We start from the raw sequence: 24429 nt of genomic DNA, 5'->3' as shown, positions 1-24429 counted from the left end.
CACACCTAACCTTCACAAAAGTTTTACAACTTTTATTAGGGTAATATCAAAAGTAAGTCGAGCCATTGTTTATAGGTCAAATACGAGCAGGCTATTATATTACAGCAAAATAATGATATACAAAAAATAATAATGATAAACGAATTATTATCAATACTAAAATAAATAAATGTAACTTCCGAAATTGCATCCTACCGGAGTTGCACAGTAGCCTGCATTAGGCCACGCCAACGTTCTCTTCACATTCCTCTTGTAGGTTTTTCACTGTAGTTATACCCTATTTCCTCTAAATTTGGTTTTACGTCAATGAAAAAGACCTCCATTTTGGCAATCAACAGTAGCCTAGGCCAAGGCTCCTCTATTATTTCTCTATTTTCTTTCTGTCTGCATTGTTGGCAAGGGCCCGTAAGTAAGTATTTTCACTGTCAGTCCACATCTGTTGTTTACGAAGCATGTGACAAACAACATTTGATTTGTTACAGGAAGTAAGTGGAGCAATACAAATCTGAAAAGTGTGAGAACACAAGCATCAAGGGACAGCTGATTGCAGATGTTGCTGAATCGGTGGCAATTTTAGCTGAACGTGAAAAGAAAACGTATTCCTTTTCTTGCATGGTTCCAAGCCTGTATGCCTAGATTTTACGATGGTTTGTTTGCCGAAAAAAACCCTTTTTATTTAGCCTTCTCAGCACTATAGCAGTTAGCCCAATGGCATAATGACCCATTGTTCTAACCTGTAGACCTATAGCTAGCTATCACCTGTCCTGTGGGGGGAATGGTGAGGGACCAATTTTTACTGCTTCCTAACACCCTTGATTGGGGTATGGAGAGAGGGGCTGTAAAAATAGTTTGACACCCTCAAGGTTCAGGCCGCAATCTCCTCTGCCCTCACTCATAAAGCTCTTTGAATTCCTTCAAACCACCCCTTCTTCCACTCTCTCCCTCTCCTTTCTCTCCCCTTCCCCCCCATTCAATCTCTCCTCCATGTCACTCCCTAATCAGGGACTTTCTCCCAACCAATTGTGCAAATTTGTTATTTTTTTTGCGTTTTGTGTAACTTATTTTTTTACTTACTGTGTACATAATGTTGCTGCTACCGTCTCTTATGACCGAAAATAACTTCTGGACATCAGAAAAGCGATTACTCAAAGCGGGCTGGAAGACACTTTTTCCTTTAAAGAGTCCGATGAGAAGGATATCCTGCTTTCACTGGAACAGGCCCAGCTCCACGCCTTTTGCGTGAAGAAAAGACGCCGATTGGGGATCATTCTGAGAAGCCGGGGGCGAGTGAGTAAACTCCCAATGCCTTCCGTTCTCCTTGCTAACATGCAATCGTTAGAAAATAAAATTGATGACGTAGTATTAAGATTATCCTACCAAAAACTGTAACATCTTATGTTTCACCGAGACGTGGCTGATCGAAGAAACAGCCAATATAGAGCTTTTCCATGCACCTTCAGAACAGAGACGCTACCTCTGGTAAGACAAAGGCTGGGGGTATGTGTCTTTTTGTCAATAACAGCTGGTGTGCAATGTCTAATATTAAAGACGTCTTGAGGTATTGCTCACCTGAGGTAGAGTACCTTATGATAAGCTGTCGACCACATTATCTACCCAGAGAGTTCTCATCTGTATTATTCGTAGCCGTCTATTTACCACCACAAAGCAAAGCTGGCACTAAAACCGCTCTCAACCCACTCTATAAGGCCATAAGCGAAGAAGAAAAGGCTCACCCAGAAGCGGCGCTCCTAGTGGCCGAGGACTTTAATGCAGGCAAACTTAAATCAGTGTTACCACATTTTTACGAGAATGTCACTTGTGCAACCAGGGGGGAAAAATCCTAGACTACCTTTACTCCACACACAGAGATGCATACAAAGCTCTCCCCTGCCCTCCATTTGGCAAATCTGACCACAATTCTATCCTCCTGATTCCTGCTTACAAGCAAAAGTAAAGCAGGAAGTACCAGTGACTCACTCAATACGGAAGTGGTCGGATGACACGGATGCTACACTACAGGACTGTTTTGCTAGCACAGACTGGAATATGTTCCGGGATTCAGCCAATGGCATTGAGGAAAACACCACCTCAGTCATCGGCTTCATCAATAACGTCATCCCCACATTGACTGTACGTACATATCCCAACCAGAAGCCATGGATTACAGGCAGCATCCGCATCGAGCTAAAGGCTAGAGCTTCCGCTTTCAAGGAGTGGGAGACTAATCCGGACACTTAGAAGAAATCCCGCTATGCCCTCAGACAAACCATCAAACAAGCAAAGCTTCAATACAGGATTAAGATTGAATCCTACTATACCGGCTCTGACGCTCTTCGGATGTGGCAGGGGCTTGAAAACTATTACGGACTGCAAAGGGAAACCCAGACGCAAGCTGCCCAGTGACACAAGCCTAGTAGACGAGCTAAATGCCTTTTATGCTCGCTTCGAGGCAAGCAACACTGAAGCATGCACGAGAGCACCAGCTGTTCTGCATGACTGTGTGATAATGCTCTCGGTAGCCGATGTGAACAAAACCTTTAAACAGATCAACATTCACAAAGCCGCTGGGCCAGACGGATTTTCAGGACGTGTACTCAGAACATGCGCGGACCAACTGTCAAGTGTCTTCACTTACATTTTCAACCTCTCCTTGACCGAGTCTGTAATACCTACATGTTTCAAGCAGACCACCATAGTCCCTGTGCCCAAGGAAGCGAAGGTAACCTGTCTAAATGATTACCGCCCCGTGGCACTCAAGTCGGTAGCCATGAAGTGCTTTGAACGGCTGGTAATGGCTCACATCAACAGCATCCTCCCAGACACCCTAGACCCACTCCAATTCGCATACCGTCCCAACAGATGAACAGATGACGCAATTTCAATCGCACTCCACACTTCCCTTTCTCACCTGGACAAAAGGAACACCTATATGAGAATGCTGTTATTCAACTAGAGCTCAGCGTTCAACACCATAGTGCCCACGAAGCTCATCACTAAGCTAAGGACTCTGGGACTAAACACCTCCCTCTGCAACTGGATCCTGGACTTCCTGACCGGCCCCCCCCAAGTGGTAAGAGTAGGCAACAACACGTCTGCCACGCTGATTCTTAACACTGGGGCCCCTCAGGGGTGTGCACTTAGTCCCCTCCTGTATTCCCTGTTCACCCATGACTGCGTGGCCAAACACGACTCCAACACCATCATTAAGTTTGCCAATGACACAACAGTGGGAGGCCTGATCACCGACAACGATGAGACGGCCTATGTGGAGGAGGTCAGAGAACTGGCAGTGTGGTGCCAGGACAACAACCTCTCCCTCCGTGTGCGCAAGACAAAGGAGCTGATCATGGACTACAGGAAAAGGCGGACCGAACAGGCCCCCATTAATATCGATGGGGCTGTAGTGGAGCGGGTTTCAAGTTCCTTGGTGTCCACATCACCAACAAACTATCATGATCCAAACATACCAAGACAGTTGTGAAGAGGGCACGACAAAATATTTTCCACCTCAGGACACTGAAAAGATTTGGCATGTGCCCCCAGATCCTCAAAAGGTTCTACCGCTGCACCTTCAAGAGCATCCTGACTGGTTGCATCACCGCCTGGTATGGCAACTGCTCAGCATCTGACCGTAAGGCGCTACAGAGGGTCGTGCGAACGGCCCAGTACATCACTGGGGCCAAGCTTCCTGCCATCCTATACAGTAGGACCTATACAGTAGGCAGTGTCAGAGGAAAGCTCATTAAATTGTCAGACTTCAGTCACCCAGATTATAGACTGTTTTCTCTGCTACCGCACTGCAAGCGCCAAGTCTAGGACCAAAAGGCTACTCAACAGCTTCTACCCCCAAGCCATTTGACTGCTGAACAATTCATAAAAATCGCCACTGGACAATTTACATTGACACCTCCCCACTTGTACACTGCTGCTACTTGCTGTTTGTTTGTTACCTATGCATAGTCACTTCGCCCCCACCTACATGTACAGATTACCTCAACTAGCCTGTACCCCTGCCCACTGACTCGGTACATGTGCACCCTGTATATAGCCTTGTTATTGTTATGCTTATTGTGTAACTTTTTATTATTACTTTTTATTTTAGCCTACTTGGTAAGTATTTTCTTCTTCTTGAACTGCACTGTTGGTTAAGGGCTTGTAGGTAAGCATTTCACGGTAAAGTCTACACTTGTTGTATTCGGCACATTTGGCAAATAAAGTTTGATTTTGTATGTACATAACAGTGCAATTTCAGCCAAGCAATAGTGCCTGAATGCTGCTTTAATCAAGGCCTTTCCATCAGTGGGATGTTGAGGCTTTAAAGGGATAGGTCAGGATTTTGGCAATATTTTCCGTTATCTAATTCCCCAGAGTCAGAAGAACTCGTGGATACCATTTTTATGTATTTGCGTCCAGTAAAAAGGAAGTCAGAGAGTTTCGCAAGCCAATGCTAACTAGCGTTAGCGCAATGACTGGAAGTCTACAGGAACATGCAAGCTGTTCCCATAGACTTCCACTCATTGCACTAATGCTAGTTAGCAACTTCCTTCCATCTGACTCTGGGGAAGTAGATAAAGGGTGTCATTGCCAAAATCCCGAACTACCCCTTTAAATAACCATGCTTTGAAGCCTGAGCCGTGCAGCAGAGTAGTACACACACACAGGTCCAATCTCTCTGAAGCCTGAGTGGCTTTCCGTATTCTCAGGAGTGTGGAACTTTTGAAGCCGCTCTCTCTGTCTCCAGCATATTTGAACGGGCTGGTTAGCTGGCACCGGCTCCTCCTCCTCCTAGGCTTTGCCTTCACACACGGCTGCTATGTTGTGCCAGAAGCCAGTGACCACATTCACTTAACCTCTAATTAAGCTTGGCTCCTTTGGCTCAATGTTACTTTTGACAATGCCTACTCTCTCACCTCTTAATGTCAAAACAAGCCACCAGGGTTGGGTAAGTTACTTTCTAAATGTAATCCGTTAGTTACTAGTTAGCTACCTGTCCAAAATAGTGATCAGTAATTTAACTTTTGGATTACCAAACTCTATAACGTAATCAGATTACTTTCAGTTACTTCTGGATTACTTTCCTCTTAAGAGACATTAGAAGATGACCTAAAGGATTCATCAAACACATTTGGTGTGTCATCATAGTGTTTTTATTTTATGTATTTATTTATTTTTTGTTAAAAAAAAATGTTAACTTTATTTAACTAGTGGTCTCTGACTTGTGATCAGACTCTCTCAAGTGGGGAGGTGCTGAGGGACATTTTTGTCAATAAGTATTTTTCTCTGCTCATGCAGGAGTAATAAATTAGTGCACTAAGATTTTTATTTGTTTTTATATTAATTCTTTTTTAATTGTGGTTTATCAGGGGGTGCTGCAGCACCTCTACTTCCTGCAGCTATGCAGATATGACTGGGCACTGCATGACAGCATGCCAGCAACCTCCTTCTCCCAGCTAACGCTGATATAATACCCCTTATGCAGAAAGGGCAAAGCACCTCCCTCTCTCTGTTTTTCTTTCTCTATTCCCCTTTATCTTTTACTATTCTCTACCTCCCTCTCTTCCCCTCTTTATCTATCCCTCTCTCTCTCTATCTCTCTCTCTTTCATTCTCAATTCAATTCAAGTGGCTTTATTGGCATGGGAAACATATGTTAACATTGCCAAAGAAAGTGAAGTAGATCAAATACAAAAGTGAAATTAACATTAAGAATAATAAGACTTTCTCTAAGCCTGGAAAACAGCTCTCCTGGCACATGCATATATTCAGAATGATTAGGTATGTTAAGGAATTCTACAAGTCACTCTATTTGGCATTGACTTCTGCTTCTTTTCAAGTCCTTGCAATGTGACTTTTGTCTTTGAAGTCCTGAAATGGAGCTTAGTCTCTCAAGCTTTCCCATGCCTCCTCTCTGTTATAAGCAATGATCAACAATCCATTATCTCCCACTCTGGCTGTGCCATCACAACGTAGGGGTCAAATTAATACTGCCCAAGCTGAGAAGAAAAACAGGCAGAGAAAATTAGCATTTTCTGACACCATTACTCATTGTGGCTAATCCTGTGAAGGAATTTCCCTTGTGGTATCTGACCAGAGCTGGCTCTCTGCTGAGTTGTTATCAGTCAAAGTAAACAGTCTGGTCCCTGCATTAAATAAGTGTCACAGTCAAAGGTGGAGCAGTCCACCCCTGCTGTGGACAATGCCAATAATTCCTCTAACACCTTTTCACTCAGTCCTAGTCATGGCCCTGTGGTTCAGATGTGAACCAGAGGCTGGGATGTACCAATATTGAGCACCTGATGGGGGATGAGGCACTGGCTAAACCCTGCCAGCACTGTGGTATGCAGAGGTATCTGGCCTGAAACATCATGTATTAGTCAATTGGTCATCATAGTTTTGGAGTTATAGTGTTTGTATTATCTATTGTTTGGATCTCAATGGGTAGTCTTGTTTCAACATGCTATTTGATTAGTGTTGTAATGGTTATTACAATGGAATAAAAACTTGTTTTGTGTATTTGCTATTTGTACCACATTGTTGCATGCTTCTGTAAGAATGTTGCATGGTTATATTCAGTAGGAAGTGGCAACAATGTTGCAACCTCACCAGCTTGATGTAGCAAACTTCATTCTAATTATTTTAGAACACTTATAAATAACTTTTATATATACACTACACCAACGTATGTGGACACCTGTTCGTCAAACATCTCATTCCAATATCATGGGAATTAATATAGATTTGGTCCCCCCTTTGCTGCTACAACGGCCTCCACTCTTCTGGGAAGGCTTTCCACTAGATGTTGGAACATTGCTGCGGGAATTTGCTTCCATTCAGCCACAAGAGCATCAGTGAGGTCGGGCACTGATGTTGGGCGATTAGGCCTGGCTCGCAGTCGGCATTCCAATTCATCCCCAAAGTGTTTGATGGGGTTGAGGTCAGGACTCTGTGCAGACCAGTCAAGTTCTACCACACCGATTTCGACAACCATTTCTGTACCTCGCTTTGTGCACGGGGGCATTGTCATGCTGTAACAGGAAAGGGCCTTCCCCACACTGTTGCCACAAAGTTGGAAGGACAGAATCATCTAGAAATTCATTGTATTAAGATTAAGTTAAGATTACCCTTCACTGGAACTAATGGGCCTAGCCCAAACCATGAAAAACAACCCCAGACCATTATTCCTTATCCACCAAACTTTACAGTTGGCACTATGCATTCGGGCAGGTGTTCTCCTGGTATCCACCAAACCCAGATACGTCCGTCGGACTCCCAGATGGTGAAGCATGATTCATCACTCCAGAGGACGCGTTTCTACTGCTCCAGAGTCCAATGGTGGCGAGCTTTACACCACTCCAGCCGACGCTTGACATTGCGCATGGCGATCTTAGGCTTGTGTGCAGCTGCAAGGCCATGGAAACCCATTTCATGAAGCTTTCATGTGCTGACATTGCTTCCAGAGGCAGTTTGGAACTTGGTAGTGAGTGTTGCAACCGAGGACAGACGATTTTTGCTTCAACACTCTGCGGTCCCCTTCTCTATGCTTGTGTGGCCTACCACTTTGCGGCTGAGCTGTTGTTGCTCCTTGATGTTTCCACTTCACAATAACAGCACTTACAGCAACTCTAGCAGGGCAAAAAAATTAAATGAACTGACTTGTTGGAAAGGTGGCATCCTATGATGGTGACACGTTGAAAGTCAGTCAGTTCTTCAGTATGAACCATTCTACTGCCAATGTTTGTCTATGGAGATTGTATGGAAGTGTGCTCGATTTTATACACCTGTCGGCAACAGGTGTGGCTGAAATAGCCGAATCTACTAATTTGAATTAGTGTCCAGCTACTTCTGGGTGGATTTTATTGTGGTGGGAAAAAGTGGCATTTCTTGGTTAAAGGGCCTGGTTGACTTCTGGTTTCTGCTCTGAGTCTATTTTCGTTGGTTCAGTGAGAGCAGCACTTGAGGAAAGTTGATTGTGTAATAGCAAGTGTACAAGGTGGGAAACATTGAAATATGTCAGATAAGAAACGCAGAGGCGAATCCGAGTCAGTGTGAGGATTATTTGGGGGGTGAGGCTGCTTTCTTCCGTGGGTTCAAGAAAAGTTCAGCTGCATAGTATTAGGCAAATTAGCGAGACAGGGAACGAGGGAGAAAAATCGTAGGGTAGTGAACGATGTGAGCACGGAGAAAGGGGTCAAATTAGTTCGAAGGAGGAGCCCAAATGACGAGTGACGGTAGACATAATTTCTAGGAAAAGAGGTAGCCTACAGGCTCATAGAAAACTCAATTATGTTCATATACTCTCTGAAAAGACATGCCAAGAGAGAGGAGTTTACGTAACTTAATTGTGTCGTTCAAAACGTTACTTTTTAAAGTCCCACCCACTTTTACATTAGAGCGAGGCAAGGCACCAGCGGGCTTGTGTGCTCGCTTCCATGACCAACGTCCCGCTCGGGTTGAGTGGTGCCTGTGAAGGGTTAAATGTGGGAGGAGCCACCACTGAAAAGGGAGCGAGAAAAAAATAAGCGATTGAAGGTGGAGCCAAAGCCCAGCTGCTATTCCTTGTCACATTCTGCAGAACATGATAGCCACACAATTTGTGTGGGAACGAATTCGGGTCCTCTCTAAATAAAAACAAGAAGAACAGATTGTGTTTTGCGAATCGGAGATTTTAAAAACAAGAAGGGCAAGATATCTAACAAATCAAGTCGTCGTGCATTGGTGGTGTTGCGCGGTGGACAACATAAGTAGATAGGCAGGCAGACAGACAGCAGGCTGATTGTCCCGTTTGAGCTCTTGCCTTGGGCAGACAATCTTCCTTACCCCAGAGGACGAGTTGGAACTAAATACGGAATTCCATTCGGATTTATCTGCAACTGCTCTCTTTTGTCTATTCTGATGTGGTTGCAGTGTTATTGAAATGGACTGGGACCCCTTTGCGTGATTTCAGGTATTTTGTAGGGTAGCCTATATTGGTTTGGATCTTGTTTATTATTTGAGCAAGGCCATTGAATTGATATGTCTGGCTGAAGTTATTAAGCTTTTTCGATCAAACAAATAATTTGGAGAATTCCAAACGAAGTTTGACATCATGTTGACCATTCTTTTGAACGATGTGTTCAAATTGAGTGTAGGTGAATATTCCATACATTTATTATAGGTTTGCATCGGATTGATTCTACCAACTAGTGGATCCGATACCTCAAGTCTATGAACGGATTTATTCCCTTTCTTAATTCATTGCCGTTTTGACCAATTTGCAGCCTTTCTACTACCTCTGCTGGTAGCAAACTGAAAACCACAAGGCTGCTGCTCCTATTTTCTTGTGCCCAAGTCATTATTTCTCTCATCTGACAATAATCCTCACGCTTTCTCTCTACATATGATGTATGAGAGTGTGGACGTCGTGGGACTGAATCCCAGCCCGAACCCGTTTTTAATGATGGATTACTACAACCAGAGCAGAGGATGTTTGATCCCGGAGAAAGGACTTGTGCCTGGAGTGCCCCATCCCTACAGCTCGTCCATCAGAAACCAACACTGGAACGGCTCAAATCACTGTAGGTGGCATTTTCACTGCCTCGTTAACTTAATTTCACTAATCGGCGAAGTTTAACGCGAAGCCTTTTGCGCGAACTACGCCAATGTTTTTCTATAGCTGTATATGATATTTGTTTTATGAAGTGTAGAACTATGCCTATTAAATTCGTTCTCATCAAGTTAATAAACAGTCATGTATATCCCATGTAGCTTATAACATGGTTATTACTGTACTATTTACCTCTTAACACTGCATTATAGTTTACGCATTTTTGTTATTCCGGTCTTCTATAACCCACGTTTAAATATGATTTGAAATCGTCGACAAGGATGTCTATCAGTCGCGTAATAGCCTATGATGCAGGCAATGTTATCCAAGCTATTGCTTTTTTGATTAATATCCACGAGGTTTTATCCAGGCATACCAAATGTAATCAGATCAAACTTCCCTGCTGTCATTAACCTTCGCTGCTGCAATAATCTATTCTAGAGCCATTGCTGTAGATACGTAGCCTTTTATAAACACGTCTTCAAAATGATTAAATGCTTTTCCATTGAGGGCACAATAATAATAATAAATATTAATTTGAAAGCGTAGACCTATATTATCATCGGATTTACCGATAGTTATGTAGCAAAATGATGCAGATCTGTAATCATTATATAGTTATTGCTACTGTATAAATATCTCAATGCACCGATAAAAAAAAAAATACCTATAATGTTGCTGTTGTGGAGTTTGTACTTTTGCAATAACATTTGGAAGAACTTTGCTGCTCTGACCCTCTTTTCTATGGAGTAGGCTCATATGTTAAATGGGGGGGGGGCATGAGGATAGTGGTATACTGCTGAACATCTAGCACCCTCAAACTAAACTCTGGACTTCGAAGCCAGTTCCACTGCATTTTGTCGTTGTTCCCCTCTAATCAGGGACCGATTTAGACCTGGGACACCAGGTGTGTGCAATGAATTATCAGGTAGAACAGAAAACCAGCAGGCTCCAGACCTCCGTGAGGTAAGATTTGAGTACCCCTGATCTAGCATATATCGTGATTTGAGTTCAAGTCCATGTAAAAATGTTATCAGATAGAAGTTATTATTTCCTCTTGAAACACAGTAGTTTACACATGGAGGGAAATAGTCCCCCCTGCCGCACTTGCAGAATCGGCTATAGAGTGCATCTGTAGCAATTGAGATGATTTTATTGTGGCAACAAAGTATCATTTGAAGGGTCATTTCATTCTGTATCTCCACAGGGGTAACCCTCTGTGCCACTCAGTCACAAAGCACACTGGGACTTTATAGTAGAAGTGGTCTGCTTGTTGATTACAGCTGAGTGACCATAACAGCCAGGCGCTCTCATATCCTGAGACGGGATCAATTCCTCACTAAATCTGGGCTATATAAATGTACAAGAGAAGTAGATGAAAAGGTGTCTGTTTCTCATCAGGGTATTGAAAAATGTGCCTAGGCCCCAGAGTTTGTAAGTTAATATCCGCCCTGCTTGACCTGATTCTGTGTTTACTTAAGTCATGAGGTTTGGACAGAGATAAGGACTGGACATTGAGAAACACATCGACAACAACACCAATCACAGACAGAAACTACTCCCATGCTGCTGGTTTTGATTAGGAGGTCATATCTCGGCTAGGGTTAAAGCAATACAGCTCCTCTGAACACAACACAGAGAGCACCAGCCCTCGCTGAGCTGCGGTCTCCAGCCCGTACGCTATTATCTTATTGGCCCAGTGAACGGCTCTAGTGGCGACATTGATTTAAACCATATGAGCTAATATGCAGGAGGCTAGCAGAGGGTGGGACCAGGAAAAGACCTCTGAACCCAAGCTCTGGTTCACATTGTTGTGCTAAACCAAAGAGGGCTGGGATAGTCAAACAACGTCTGGTGCGCCTCTCTTTTTATTTACCTGTTTTTATCCCACTCTTTTGAAATGGAACTTCAGATGCAGGGAATCCTATGCCGTGTAATCCACTGCACATGGGTTAGGAAATAGATGATACACTTTTACCTTGGCAGTGTGGTTCATTTTAGAGGGCCGGTCTCATAGCAATATAATGGCTTTTTCTTGGCAGGCCTCTACCGCATGTATCTACAGCAATTAGGCTATTAATCAGGTGACCCTTCAGATATTCTCTCAACTCTGAGTACATTCAGTGACATCTCCACCGGAGTAAAACTTGTCTCAAACTGCCTCTAAGGGCTCAGACACACCGGCAGCGTTTGCCGGGAGAGAGTACTTAGCATCTCTGTTGTAATTTCCAAACCTAATGTCGGAAGTCAAACGTCCACCAGCGGGTGGTCCCTAAATGGCAGATTAACATTCGGTGCAGTGCGTGTGGTCTAAGACTCAACATTATCAGCTACTACTACTTACAGTATTATATACAGTGCCTTGCGAAAGTATTCGGCCCCCTTGAACTTTGCGACCTTTTGCCACATTTCATGCTTTAAACATAAAGATATAAAACTGTATTTTTTTGTGAAGAATCAACAACAAGTGGGACACAATCATGAAGTGGAACGACATTTATTGGATATTTCAAACTTTTTGAACAAATCAAAAACTGAAAAATTGGGCGTGCAAAATTATTCAGCCCCTTTACTTTCAGTGCAGCAAACTCTCTCCAGAAGTTCAGTGAGGATCTCTGAATGATCCAATGTTGACCTAAATGACTAATGATGATAAATACAATCCACCTGTGTGTAATCAAGTCTCCGTATAAATGCACCTGCACTGTGATAGTCTCAGAGGTCCGTTAAAAGCGCAGAGAGCATCATGAAGAACAAGGAACACACCAGGCAGGTCCGAGATACTGTTGTGAAGAAGTTTAAAGCCGGATTTGGATACAAAAAGATTTCCCAAGCTTTAAACATCCCAAGGAGCACTGTGCAAGCGATAATATTGAAATGGAAGGAGTATCAGACCACTGCAAATCTACCAAGACCTGGCCGTCCCTCTAAACTTTCAGCTCATACAAGGAGAAGACTGATCAGAGATGCAGCCAAGAGGCCCATGATCACTCTGGATGAACTGCAGAGATCTACAGCTGAGGTGGGAGACTCTGTCCATAGGACAACAATCAGTCGTATATTGCACAAATCTGGCCTTTATGGAAGAGTGGCAAGAAGAAAGCCATTTCTTAAAGATATCCATAAAAAGTGTCGTTTAAAGTTTGCCACAAGCCACCTGGGAGACACACCAAACATGTGGAAGAAGGTGCTCTGGTCAGATGAAACCAAAATTGAACTTTTTGGCAACAATGCAAAACGTTATGTTTGGCGTAAAAGCAACACAGCTCATCACCCTGAACACACCATGCCCACTGTCAAACATGGTGGTGGCAGCATCATGGTTTGGGCCTGCTTTTCTACAGCAGGGACAGGGAAGATGGTTAAAATTGATGGGAAGATGGATGGAGCCAAATACAGGACCATTCTGGAAGAAACCCTGATGGAGTCTGCAAAAGACCTGAGACTGGGACGGAGATTTGTCTTCCAACAAGACAATGATCCAAAACATAAAGCAAAATCTACAATGGAATGGTTAAAAAATAAACATATCCAGGTGTTAGAATGGCCAAGTCAAAGTCCAGACCTGAATCCAATCGAGAATCTGTGGAAAGAACTGAAAACTGCTGTTCACAAATGCTCTCCATCCAATCTCACTGAGCTCGAGCTGTTTTGCAAGGAGGAATGGGAAAAAAATTCAGTCTCTCGATGTGCAAAACTGATAGAGACATACCCCAAGCGACTTACAGCTGTAATCGCAGCAAAAGGTGGCGCTACAAAGTATTAACTTAAGGGGGCTGAATAATTTTGCACGCCCAATTTTTCAGTTTTTGATTTGTTAAAGTTTGAAATATCCAATAAATGTCGTTCCACTTCATGATTGTGTCCCACTTCTTGTTGAGTCTTCACAAAAAAATACAGTTTTATATCTTTATGTTTGAAGCCTGAAATGTGGCAAAAGTTCGCAAAGTTCAAGGGGGCCGAATACTTTCGCAAGGCACTGTATTTACAGAATATTTCATTTCTGCCCCAAGCTAACTGTTATCTCTATCCAGCCACGTCAGCGAGTTGTGTTCATCATAAGGAACAGCAACACCAGTAGGAATCTGATTTGTTATTGTGCTGAAGAACAATGCCCAGTATCAGCGAAGTAGATTGAATGCACTTGGTTCCATTCCTTTCAGAGGGCTGCTCCTGTCAGAATCCTTACAGCAAGTACAGGCTCTTGCATGAAGGAATGTGCATGTCTTTTTTCACATGACTGTCACACACACTGCAATGGGAGGTGGGTTGATGGGGGGGGGGGACACAAGGTGGGCTCCAGTCGCAGAGGCTTGGACTCCCTCTCTCAGGCCTATTGCTTTTTCCCAGGCTGTCGTATGGCCTGTAGGGTGTGTGCCGACAGCAGCCCAAGGAGCCAAGCTTTTACTTTTTCTCAAGGCAGAGCTGCCAAGTAGTGGCCTATTGGCTCTAATCGCCTGTATTGGAGGGGGTTTGTTAACTGCTCGCCTAATCTGAATCATGTGGTATTTAAGTGCGGAAGTCCTTTCAGTAGGGTGAACCCCCCCCCCCACACACACACACACACACACACACACAAAAACAGATGGTATTTTCGTTTTCCAAAAGCAGGAGCAATTTTGGCAGGGCGAGTGAGGGGTGCAAGAGTTTGAGGGGAAGAGTTCCAGTTTGCTGGTGAAGTGTAAACCCGTGCGGTTTCTCCAAGGGTTGAAGTCTTGGAAGCGCCAGACAGCGTAGTGAGATCGCCCGGTAGTTGTTGGTGCTGTTGTTTTACAGTACGTGGAAACTGCGGCTGATGTGTTTGGATGCCGCTCTCGCCAAACGATTGCAGTGTTGTTGGCTTTGCGAATGCGCTACAAATATTGTTTTTCGCCCCAGACGTACAAATTGCATCTGGCAGTGTGCACCAGGGACTTGAAACCGTCCATAAACAACTTAGCATTAAAAAACCGTCTGTTCCACTAAACCCCAAATTAGCATGGCCAAAAAGCTGGAGTTTTGTGACAATGCGATGCAGAGATGCTGAGCATAACAACTGGGAAAAATTGTCACCCTACCAGGCTTGTTCTAGCATGATCTATAGTGAGGTCTGATATTGACACCCCTGATAAAGATATAAAGATGTGCAATAAGGACTGTTTAAAATAAATAATTCAAAATACTGAGGTGTATGGTATGCTTTAACACAAATACAATTGCTCAGAGAAAGATTTTGTTTACAAGTAATCTTTTTTTTTTCTCTCCAAAAGGAAAAGGTAGGGATCAAAATTTGACACCCCTAAAGATCCTTATAAACAAAGTAGTCAAAAAGTGTAGTATTCGGTCCCATATTCCTAGCACGCAATAGCTACACCACTGTGATTTATTATTTGACCCTGCTGGTCATCTATGAACGTTGAAACATCTTGAAGAACAATCTGGCCTTAATGGCCATGTACTCTTATAATCTAACCCTAACCCCACTGTTTATAGATTAGTTTACAGATAATCACTGGTCATGCGCTTAAGTTTTTAGGTGTTCTTTCAATAGAACACTGCAGGACTTGTTCTACCCTACCGTTTTGAACCACACCATTTGCCCTTTTTGTCAATGCCTTTTCTGCTTTCTCTTTCATGTCCATACACCTTGATGACCTTTTAGTGCTTTTATGGACTGGGTATTTTTCCCTTGAGGCTGTGTTGATGTGAACCTGATGGGACAGGCTAGATGGATGGACAGGCTTGCATTGGGCAAGGTCCCCTGTTTTAACAGGGTGAGCAGCAGACACAGTCTCACGTGCGTCTGCCTGCTCCTGTCAGCCCTGCAGACACAGTGATTTAGTGGCCCAGTCGGATGGCTGAAAGCATAGAGCGCCCTGTCCCACAGAACGACCTGCTTTGTCATCAAGGTATGTTTGTAATGGCGCAGGGTGAAAGGAGTTCAACGCCGTGCCTGGGAAAGGCCGTGGGGCAGCATTTCACAACCTGCCATCACTCGCCTCCCCAAATGGCACCCTGCCGTCAACCTTCAAAGCAGTCATCGCTTTAATGCAATGCATCATTTACCAAATACAGACGCCTCTCTGAACTGGGCGTTCGCCAGCCCAAGGTTACCAGTGGCAAGCTGGTCACGCGGCGCGCTCACGCGCTAATGTTTTTGAAATATGTGCCAAATGGGTGTGGTTCGTCACCTTGAGTATTTGCACTTGGCACCGCATCTGCTTCACGTACACACAAACAACAGCGCTGACTTCAACAGTTCTATTTGCTGTTGGCGGCACGTTGCAAAAATCTTTAGACGTCGAGCATGAGGGAAATTCAGCATATTTGTGCGGAGACTGTTTGCACTCACGCTTGGATCCACCAACAGGCCGTCGGCTTGTTTGCAGAGAGATTTAGTCTGGGGCATTGGTCAGAGTACTGTACGTGGGCTGGGTTTGATGCTAAATCCCCAAACAAGGGTGTGTTTACTCTGTAAAGCCCACTTTCATGAACAAAGCAAAGCGGACAGAAAGGATTCAGCCAGTGTCATTGATTCATCGGAGCTTAAAGTAGACAAGCAATTGCAGACATAGTGACAACAGGCCGTAATCTCACTATCAATAATTACATTCTCTCTCTTGTCCCACACACACACATACACACACACACACAGAGAGAACAGGAGATTGAAATGGCTTAAGCTAAGGGGGTTCCACTCTAAAATATTCATTGCCTCTTCATTTAAATCAATTCGGTGTATATGGAGGCAGTCAAGCGTCAGACTGTCAGAAATTGAGCCAGCCTTTTGTAATCACTTCTTTACTTATCTCTTCAGATGGTTTGTGCGCTGCTTGGCTGGCTACATAACAAGAGCTCTTCTCAATGTTCTCTCTCTCTCTCTCAAAATAACTCTTCTCCACCATCTTCGTGTCTCATCCACACCCACTCATACTAGAACATGCATAAATTCATTGAGGTATCGAACCAAGGACATTTATCAACCCAGACTTCCTCTACCATGCATTCTCATTCCCATTTTTTGGGGGGTTGCATTCTTTATCATGCTGCCTAGGTGGTAAGCTAGAGCCTGGTATTATTAATCTTTTAAGGTCGGCTGTCCTCATTTGTTTTTTATTTTACACTATTCTTTTGTTAATTTGTTCTCCGTATAATGGGTTATTACAGGGAAAGTCAAATTATTTCATCAGAAACTTGTGCATAATTCTCACAGGGTTAAAGCCCCCCCACAAACTCTCCCTCTGACCGAAAGCAAGATGGCCGTCTGCCCATCCCCTTGCCCTCTGGTCCTCCTCTGGAGAGTCAGCATGTTGCAACATCATCACACGAAGGGCCAGCCAACGGTGTACTTCTCAGGTTGTCTGTCTCCACACAATGGAATCCCCTCCTATTTAGAGAGTGGGACATCCGTACCAAACGCAGCAAAGGGCCCAGAAAATGGGCCAGAGGTTAGCACGCTAAAAATACCGGCATCTTCCCTGCTTCTGTGAGAGAAAATAGCATACTGCGGCTGCCTGCTGCCACCACCAAAGTGAGTTTTAATCTCTCACCAAAATGGCCCCTCGAGGAGCTTATAATACTTTTACATTATGGAGTTAGTATACTGCTATTACATCCATTTTTAGAGAAATTGGAGGTCATATCATATAACCACAATCTGCTTTATTTCTTGTCATGAAAGTGTATCCGTCTCGTTTTCTGCACCAGGACATAGTTTTAATAACATAGCGGGCCGACCTATGCCTGAACACAAAAAGAAACGAGACATTGAGTCTGTGGCCCAGATGATCTCATTGCGGTTACAGAAGCCGGGTCCTTATTTGCTCTGCCGTCACAATAGCGTTGTGTCTGTGTGTTTAAGGGTTCCTGGGCTGGGTAGCTCGTCTGAGGAAGATGAGCCGATCCTGTCCCTTGATTTATGTGCTGCTTCTGGTGGAGTAACTTAAAGGCCCAGTGCAGTCATAAATGTGATTTTCCTGTGTTTTATATACATTTCCACACTGAGGTTTGAATAATACCGTGATATTGGGAAATGTATGCTCTTTTAGTGAAGGAGCTGTTTGTAATGTCAACCTGTTTTGGTGGGATGGAGTTTTAGCCTTCAATTTTGATATCACTGTGAGGTAAATTAGTTAATAGACCAATAACAAAGAGTTCCAAACCAATAACTGCTAATGTCCTGTTTCCCCCTCCCACTCAGACCACTCCCAGACAGCCCTACAATATTATTCCTTGAGAAATTGCCCTTTGCTAAGAATCTATTTGTTTCTTTTTGACCATTTTTAATTGAAAACAATCACTGTAAAGTACGTAATTGTTACCCAGAAATGATTTTTAGGATCCCTCCAGATTGTCTTCACTCTATCCTCTCCTCTCCATCCCGCTCCGCACAATCCGGACCCAGCTGGAGAGGAACCCTGCATGTCTGGATCAAGTCAGCCTTTCTCTGGCCAGCGACTGACTTACTCGCTGTATCATTTGATATTCATTTGGCTCATCTGTCTCTTTTCACCCACTTCGTCTGACATTTGAGGGTTAAAGGCCCACCTGGGATCTCCTTTAACCAGCATCCAGAGATGTGGAGGTGGAAATAAAGTATGATCAACACCGTTTAAAAGATGGAGAATAAGAGACTCTCTTACTTCCCCGCCTCCCCCTCTTGAGAAGCATGCGAGGGAAGGAGAGGCTCGACTTAGACGGATAGTTCACCGTCTAGCGTTGAGGATATTAGTGTGGCTCTCATTGTGCGAAGTGAGAGATGCCCTCTAGCTCGACAGCTCGGAACACGTGTGGTTGACGAGAGGTGAGAGACAGATGCTCATTATCCCTATCCTGTTTACTATGAATGGCGTTAGTGTGTAAAATAGGATCTATGCCCATCATTAGATAGTGTTTTGTCTCTAACCGTTGCACCTTAGGCAAATCAGAGAATAGGGCCTACTGTCTTACTAAGGACATAGTTAGTGTTTCCCATGATAGTAATTGTGCAGATATCACGTCAGGTTAGCAGTAGACTAAAGCTCACTGCTTCATAGTCCACTTACTGCCTATTTGATCCGAATACAGGCAACTACGGCTATTTCTCCTCTGAAGACATTTCAGGCTACGTGCAGAGAAACAGCACCATGGTAATTTGAGCCTACAGCTACCAATGTTTTGATGTTTCAGACAGACATCGAAGTCGCTATGACGGTCTGTTCCTCATTTAAGCCATCTTATTTAAACGACTGGCTGTTATCTAGGACCTGGGAGAAAATGGAAATGTGCATTTGTGCCGTCTGCTCGGCAGGGAGTCTGGTTGTGTTATTTCAGGGGGAATTTCTAAGTTACCTGAGGAAAGCATTTTGTCGTAAGCTTTTTCTTTTTTTTTTTTTTTTAGGTCAGAGAAAAGGCATTTGTGTGTCAGTTTATCTCAAACAAACATCTCACTCTATAACAACACCATCTCCCAATGTCCCCACATCACCCAAGTGTTGCCCAATGATAGTCACACAATGTGCTGAAAGGAGGATGTCTGGCCTTTACTGTAAAGTAGATCCATCCACAAATATTGCCTTTGCTGCTCACACACAGTGAGCAATGTTTGCGCACACACTTAAGACCAGAACTGATGGAGCGCTCTACTGTACAGCATACCACTGATCCTCTCAGTAGTTAGGGAAACAATCTTATTACTTCAGGAGTTTACTTTTCTCCTTTCTCTCCACCCAAGGATGTAACTAAACGGAGAAGGAAACGGACACTTGTTTGAACTGCAGCGACCGAGCCACCACACAGCGTAAACTAGTTCCTCTCTTTATTGTAGTATAGTGGAGTCCCGCTGTGTCTCTGACTCCCTGCTGCCTCCACGGGCCACTGGCACACAGGCTGCTGTGCCCTCGTACCGTACGTGTGAAACCTTTGCACAGCCACGGTTGTTGCACAACAGCGCCGGATTTCTATGTCTGTGCTGTCAGCACTGAGTGACGAGGTTTCACTCTGGGAAAAAGGGCTGCGGGAGCTGGCGTTTTGAAACCCTCATCCCTCTGGAGCAGTCGCGGGGGTTTGATGTCATTTTTAAGTTGGTTGAGAGATGAAAAGGGGGAGAGGGCGAGGCAGGAAGTGAGTGAGTGAGAGCTGAGGCTTTGCTAGGATGACTCATATTATTTGAATGCTCTCCGTTTCAACTGATGGGGGACTTGGCCTGGATCCAGTTAGATGTGAAACAGGCCGGTTGAAAAATGTAGTGTGGTACAGAATGGCCGATATCTTTGTCCTATTTAGCAGTGTTACTGTAGCCAGTTGTTTGTTTTTACCTGCCTGCTCCACCTCCTCACGTTGTCTCCTGTGACGTATGGAGCCAAAGCCTCACACAGTCTTAATGACCCAGCAGGTGCCGACTGCACGGTTGCCCAAATTCTCTCTCGTGCGCAGTGTGGTTCAGTAGTAATCCCCCCTATGTGAATTATGGATTGGGTGTAATGCAGGGATTAGCGCCCACAAACTTTCTGGTGCAGCTGTGCTGTAGTTGGTGCATAGGCGACCAATCAGGTGCCTGCAGAAGGAGACTGAAGCTCTCTGGGCCACAGAAGAGAGGTTAGGATAAGACCAGCTTTAAAGCCCCCATTAGCTGTCTTCCGCTACTCTCCTCACCTTATATCCACGGCTGAAACGTGCGGAGGTAGACTGAGGTAAGGAATATAGTCTGAATATACACTGCTCAAAAAAATAAAGGGAACACTTAAACAACACAATGTAACTCCAAGTCAGGAGTGGACAGTTTGTGAAATCAAACTGTCCACCTAGGAAGCAACACTGATCGACAATACATTTCACATGCTGTTGTGCAAATGGAATAAACAACAGGTGGAAATTATAGGCAATTAGCAAGACGCCCCGCAACCACTTCTCAGTTCCTATGCTTCCTGGCTGATGTTTTGGGCCCTTTTGAATGCTGGCGGTGCTTTCACTCTAGTGGTAGCATGAGACGGAGTCTACAACCCACACAAGTGGCTCAGGTAGTGCAGCTCATCCAGGATGGAACATCAATATTTAATTTTTTTTTTTTTACCCCTTTATCTCCCCAATTTCGTGGTATCCAATTGTTGTAGTAGCTACTATCTTGTCTCATCGCTAGCACTCCCGTACGGGCTCGGGAGAGACGAAGGTTGAAAGTCATGCGTCCTCTGATACACAACCCAACTAAGCCGCACTGCTTCTTAACACAGCACACATTCAACCCGGAAGCCAGCCGCACCAATGCGCCGGAGGAAACACCGTGCACCTGGCCACCTTGGTTAGCGCACACTGCGCCCAGCCCGCCACAGGAGTCGCTGGTGCGCGATGAGACAAGGACACCCCTACCGACCAAGCCCTCCCTAACCCGGGCAACGCTAGGCCAATTGTGCGTCTCCCCACGGACCTCCCGGTCGCGGCCGGTTATGACAGAGCCTGGGCGCGAACCCAGGGACTCTGATGGCACAGCTGGCGCTGCAGTACAGCGCCCTTAACCACTGCGCCACCCGGGAGGCGTGGCAAGAAGCGTAGTGTCCAGAGCATGGAGGCGCTACCAGGAGACAGGCCGGTACATCAGGAGATGTGGAGGAGGCCGTAGGAGGGCAACAACCCAGCAGCAGGACAGCTACCTCTGCCTTTGTGCAAGAAGGAGCACTGCCAGAGCCCTGCAAAATGACCTCCAGCAGGCCACAAATGTGCATGTGTCTGCTCAAACGGTCAGAAACAGACTCCATGAGGGTGGTATGAGGGCCCAATGTCCACAGGTGGGGGTTGTGCTTACAGCCCAACACCGTGCAGGACGTTTGGCATTTGCCAGAGAACACCAAGATTGGCAAATTCGCCACTGGCGCCCTGTGGTCTTCACAGATGAAAGCAGGTTCACACTGAGCACGTGACGGACGTGACAGAGTCTGGAGACGCCGTGGAGAACGTTCTGCTGCCTGCAACATCCTCCAGCATGACCGGTTTGGCAGTGGGTCAGTCATGGTGTGGGGTGGCATTTCTTTGGGGGGCCACACAGCCCTCCATGTGCTCGCCAGAGGTAGCCTGACTGCCATTAGGTACCGAGATGAGATCCTCAGACCCCTTGTGAGACCATATGCTGGTGCGGTTGGCCCTGGGTTCCTCCTAATGCAAGACAATGCTAGAACTCATGTGGCTGGAGTGTGTCAGCAGTTCCTGCAAGAGGAAGGCATTGATGCTATGGACTGGCCTGCCCGTTCCCCAGACCTGAATCCAATTGAGCACATCTGGGACATCATGTCTCGCTCCATCCACCAATGCCACTTTGCACCACAGACTGTCCAGGAGTTGCCGGATGCTTTAGTCCAGGTCTGGGAGGAGATCCCTCAGGAGACCATCCGCCACCTCATCAGGAGCATGCCGAGGCATTGTAGGGAGGTAATACAGGCACGTGGAGGCCACACACACTACTAAGCCTAACTTGTTTTAAGGACATTACATCAAACTTGGAACAGCCTGTAGTGTGGTCTTCCACTTTAATTTTGAGTGTGACTCCAAATCCAGACCTCCATGGGTTGATAAATTTGATTTCCATTGATCATTTTTGTGTGAATTTGGTGTCAGCACATTCAACTATGTAAAGAAAAAAGTATTTAATAAGAATATTTCATTCATTCAGATCTAGGATGTGTTATTTTAGTGTACCCTTTTATTTTTTTGAGCAGTGTATATACAGTGGGGCAAAAAAGTATTTAGTCAGCCACCAATTGTGCAAGTTCTCCCACTTAGAAAGATGAGAGGCCTGTAATTTTCATCAAAGGTACACTTCAACTACAAAATGAGAAAAAAATTCAGGAAAATCACATTGTAGGATTTTTTATGAATTTATTTGCAAATTATGGAGGAAAATATGTATTTGGTCAATAACAAAAGTTTCTCAATACTTTGTTATATACCCTTTGTTGGCAATGACAGAGGTCAAGATTCTGTATGGTCTAAGATTGTTCTCCAATCTCATAAAACATTCTAGTAAAAAATCCTCTGCACCGAGTATTGAAAACCTAGCTTTTTTTTTTTTTTTTGAATTTTACCCCTTTTTCTCCCCAATTTCATAGTAGCTACTATCTTGTCTCATCGCTACAACTCCCGTACGGGCTCGGGAGAGACGAAGGTTGAAAGTCATGCGTCCTCCGATACACAACCAACCAAGCTGCTGCTTCTTTAACACAGCGCACATCCAACCCGGAAGCCAGCCGCACCAATGCGCCGGAGGAAACACCGTGCACCACCTTGGCTAGCGTACACTGCGCCCAGCCCGCCACAGGAGTCGCTGGTGCGCGATGAGACAAGGACACCCATACCGACCAAGGGCGACGCTAGGCCAATTACGACAGAGCCTGGGCGCGAACCCTCCCGGTTGATAGCACAGCTGGCGCTGCAGTACAGCGCCCTTAACCACTGCGCCACCCGGGAGGCCCCAATACCTAGCATTTTGACACAAGTATTATTTGTTTAACAAAATCTTTCTCTCAACAATTTGTATTTATTATAAAATAGACTTTTACAAAAAAAAAATGGTTGTTGCTCAGTATTTGTATTTATTTTATACGGTGTATTTGTCCCCCTCATCTTTATATAGGGTGGCAATAATTTTGAAGGTGACTAAATCACCTTTCTCTGGCCCGAAGCCTGATCAACCTGATCTACCAGCTGTAGTCAGTCAGTTTGATCTCATTTTGAAGCAGCCAACAAACCCAGCGGAGGCCTGGCTGAGAGAGAGGCGGCGGAGGCGTCTTGATTCCCTCTCTCACGCCCTTAACAGCTCCCATCTCTCAACCCCCTCTGCAGGGCTCTTATTTACTTACTCATAGCAGACTCGCGTTCATGTTGTCCTCATTCCCCCAATATCCTCATTAGATTCAGGCTTTGTAGTGTATGAATAGTTGCCTGTCCTATCATGTAGTTTAGCATAGACACTATGGTCTCTACCTAGAGTGTGCTACACTACATTATACCATGGCATTTTTGAATACTCCTTTCTGATTGGCTTGAAGGGCATTCTAGAATGTGCATTATTTCCCTTTTAACGGCATTATTTATGGAAAGCTCCCGCTCTGAATAACCCATTGGGGAGGCTTGCATTATGAATGGGCCACTTAGCTTAATGGACAGTTAACTGGGAAAGGGGCCGGGATGCTCGGGTGTCGCTGTTACACACACAGCACAGGGGCCCTTAGTACACACACGGTCAGGCGGCCCTGGGTTCAAACGTTGAGTTTGAGGTCAGGCGTGCGAGCAGGTTAACAGCACCCGGGGGGGGGGGGATTAACGCCTCTCACCTGACCAACCGCAGGGTCATGTTACCAGCCAGTTAACTCTTTACACACTTAGTCCATTGAACACACTCACACATATGCGCTTTGTCGTGCACGCACACACGCAACTAGGGAAATCTAAACGCACACTGACAGAGGAAGCTAAACATGTCCTTCATTAAAGTCTGGAAACATCCCTTTGCGATCCCTCTGCCGACACCGCTCTGACTGCTCTCGTCAGCCAACTTTCCTAAGTCTCTGGATAGGCCCCGGCTCCGCCGACCCATAGGGCTCTGGTCAAAAGGAGTGCACTACATCGTCTCAAATCGCACCCTATCCGTTTTTCCGCATTAGCTCCCAGTGCTAAAGACAAATGAGTGCTCCTCAGCCCTGTCCTCCCCTCGCTCTGCCCAAATCCACCGGTAAGGAGACCCCTGACTCGGCTCGGCAGACAGCTGAATCAAATGTGTGTCATCAGTCATCATTAGCGGGAATGAGGAGGAGGCTGATCTGAGGTCCGGGGCTTCGGTACTTTGCTGTCATGTGTTCCTCCATAATGACACAGCCTAGAGCTAGGCGGCTGGTGTTCAACTAC

The 24429-nt window shown here is 45.1% G+C and overlaps 1 protein-coding gene across 18 annotated transcripts in view; it reads left to right on the top strand.

The window, feature by feature from the left end:
• Positions 1-24429, top strand: part of raraa (retinoic acid receptor, alpha a) — a 217701-nt gene that overhangs the window by 153758 nt on the left and 39514 nt on the right. For 2 of the 18 annotated variants that reach the window (XM_021565098.3, XM_021565093.3), the window contains exon 1: positions 8570-9553. The exons of the other annotated variants lie outside the window; for them this stretch is intronic. In XM_021565098.3, the coding sequence (XP_021420773.2) occupies positions 9376-9553 (178 nt within the window). In that variant the 5' untranslated portion in view covers positions 8570-9375. Of the gene's footprint in view, positions 1-8569; positions 9554-24429 lie in introns of those variants that run through there. 18 annotated transcript variants of the gene reach the window in all.

Source organism: Oncorhynchus mykiss, chromosome 16, assembly GCF_057628025.1.
Source record: "Oncorhynchus mykiss isolate SJ-2025 chromosome 16, ASM5762802v1, whole genome shotgun sequence".
Taxonomy (NCBI): Eukaryota; Metazoa; Chordata; class Actinopteri; order Salmoniformes; family Salmonidae; genus Oncorhynchus; species Oncorhynchus mykiss.
The sequence above is the reverse complement of the archived record's forward strand: the minus strand, read 5'-3'. Positions and strand labels throughout refer to the sequence as shown.